Source organism: Austrofundulus limnaeus, unplaced genomic scaffold, assembly GCF_001266775.1.
Source record: "Austrofundulus limnaeus strain Quisiro unplaced genomic scaffold, Austrofundulus_limnaeus-1.0 Scaffold358, whole genome shotgun sequence".
NCBI classification, from domain to species: domain Eukaryota; kingdom Metazoa; phylum Chordata; class Actinopteri; order Cyprinodontiformes; family Rivulidae; genus Austrofundulus; species Austrofundulus limnaeus.
The window spans coordinates 34498-36347 of NW_013952760.1; the positions used below are offsets into that span (position 1 = coordinate 34498).

The 1850-nt window shown below is 52.6% G+C and overlaps 1 protein-coding gene across 1 annotated transcript in view; it reads right to left on the bottom strand.

Annotated features, from left to right (window-relative positions):
• The window catches only part of kpnb1 (karyopherin (importin) beta 1), a 20943-nt gene that overhangs the window by 5643 nt on the left and 13450 nt on the right, over window positions 1-1850 (bottom strand). Inside the window, exons 18-21 of the mRNA XM_014023120.1 lie at window positions 1222-1365; window positions 1037-1142; window positions 621-735; window positions 190-351 (exon numbers count right to left, since the gene is read on the bottom strand). Coding sequence (XP_013878574.1) covers window positions 190-351; window positions 621-735; window positions 1037-1142; window positions 1222-1365 — 527 coding nt within the window. The remainder of the gene's footprint in view (window positions 1-189; window positions 352-620; window positions 736-1036; window positions 1143-1221; window positions 1366-1850) is intronic.

Here is a 1850-nt window from a genome sequence, read left to right on the forward strand (position 1 = left end):
TGTTTGTTCTCACCAGGCTTGGCTCGTTTGTTTGTTTGTTTGTTCTCACCAGGCTTGGCTCTTGAGTTTGTTTGTTTGTTTGTTTGTTCTCACCAGGCTTGGCTCTTGAGTTTGTTTGTGTTTGTTTGTTTGTTCTCACCAGGCTTGGCTCTTGAGTTTGTTTGTTTGTGTTTGTTTGTTTGTTCTCACCAGGCTTGGCTCTTGAGTTTGCGCAGCTCCTTGGTGGCCCAGGTGGCCAACATCTTGGTCTTGGAGGTTTTGGACCGTCGGCCCTCGGTCAGCAGGTCGTTGATGAGGGGACGTGTGTCCACCAGCTTCATCACGTCTTTGCCAAACGCCGTGCACAGGTCGCTGTGGACACACACACACAAACACACACATATAAACACACAGAACCAGGGACAGGCCCGTTGGACCTGCAGTGTGCAGTTGGTCTCAGAACATGTGGTTGGGTATCCATCACAGCGTCAGCGTGGTGCATGATTTCTCCTCATTGACCAACAGTTTAAAGCTCAGACTCCTCCTCCAATCAGGGCTTAGCTCCGCCCACTGATCAAACAGCACCGTGGTGAACACGTGGTGAACACGTGGTGAACACGTGACGGCAGAGGCCTGCTCACCCGATGAGTCCAGCAGCGTTGGCCACCACGCCGTCGTAATGATCCTCATCCTCAGCGATGTGGTGGATGAAGGAGAGGATGAACTCCACCCGAGGCTGGACCAGCATCACGTCAGCTGCAGGACGAGACAAAGGTCAGGCCAGGAGCCACAGCTTGTTTGTTTGTTTGTTTGTTTGTTTGTTGGGTCCCGCAAAACCAGGAAGCTTTTTGAATCTGGCTGCAGCCTGAAGCTTTCTGGGTGAAAAGACCCCAAACTTTCTGCGACGTCGTAAAATCCTCCTGCTGGACTTCAGACAGGAAGAGGAACCGACGTCACATAAAGACCAGTGTGGACCRGTCCAGAACCTCAGCAGGTCCAGTTCCAGCTGACAGAACCGGACTCTGCTTGTAAACAGGAAGTCTAAAGGTTGTCTTACGGTGGACGTTCTCCTGGTCCCCCTTCAGACCCTGGATGATCCCGGTGTAGGCCTCCAGGCAGCCCTCCCTCAGCTCGTTCAGGTAGTCCACCATGTCGTAGTCCGTCTGACGGGACAGCACACGTCAACAGGACCGAGACAGACCTCATGGTCCAAACAGCTGCCAATGGACATGTAGGACTCACCTTGTCCACCTGAGCCTGCGAGGCCTGCTGCAGGGTGTCCAGGACAATGTCCAGGTACTTCTTAAACTCTCCTCCGATGGCCAGAGCGATGTCCCCGAACGCAGACAGGATCTGAGGCTTCACCGAGCGGTGGACGTTCTCGTTCTGAGGACAGAGGGGACAAATGAGACAGAGTGTCCAACAGGGAGACAGTGTCCAACAGAATGTCCAACAGAGAGACAGAGTGTCCAACAGAGAGACAAGAGTGTCCAACAGAGAGACAGAGTGTCCAACAGAGAGACAGTGTGTCCAACAGAGAGACAAGAGTGTCCAACAGGGAGACAGAGTGTCCAACAGAGAGACAAGAGTGTCCAACAGGGAGACAGAGTGTCCAAAAGGGAGACAAGAGTGTCCAACAGAGAGACAGAGTGTCCAACAGAGAGACAAGAGTGTCCAACAGGGAGACAGAGTGTCCAACAGGGAGACAGTGTGTCCAACAGAGAGACAAGAGTGTCCAACAGAATGTCCAACAGAGAGACAGAGTGTCCAACAGAGACAGTGTGTCCAACAGAGAGACAAGAGTGTCCAACAGGGAGACAGAGTGTCCAACAGAGAGACAAGAGTGTCCAACAGAATGTCCAACAGAGAGA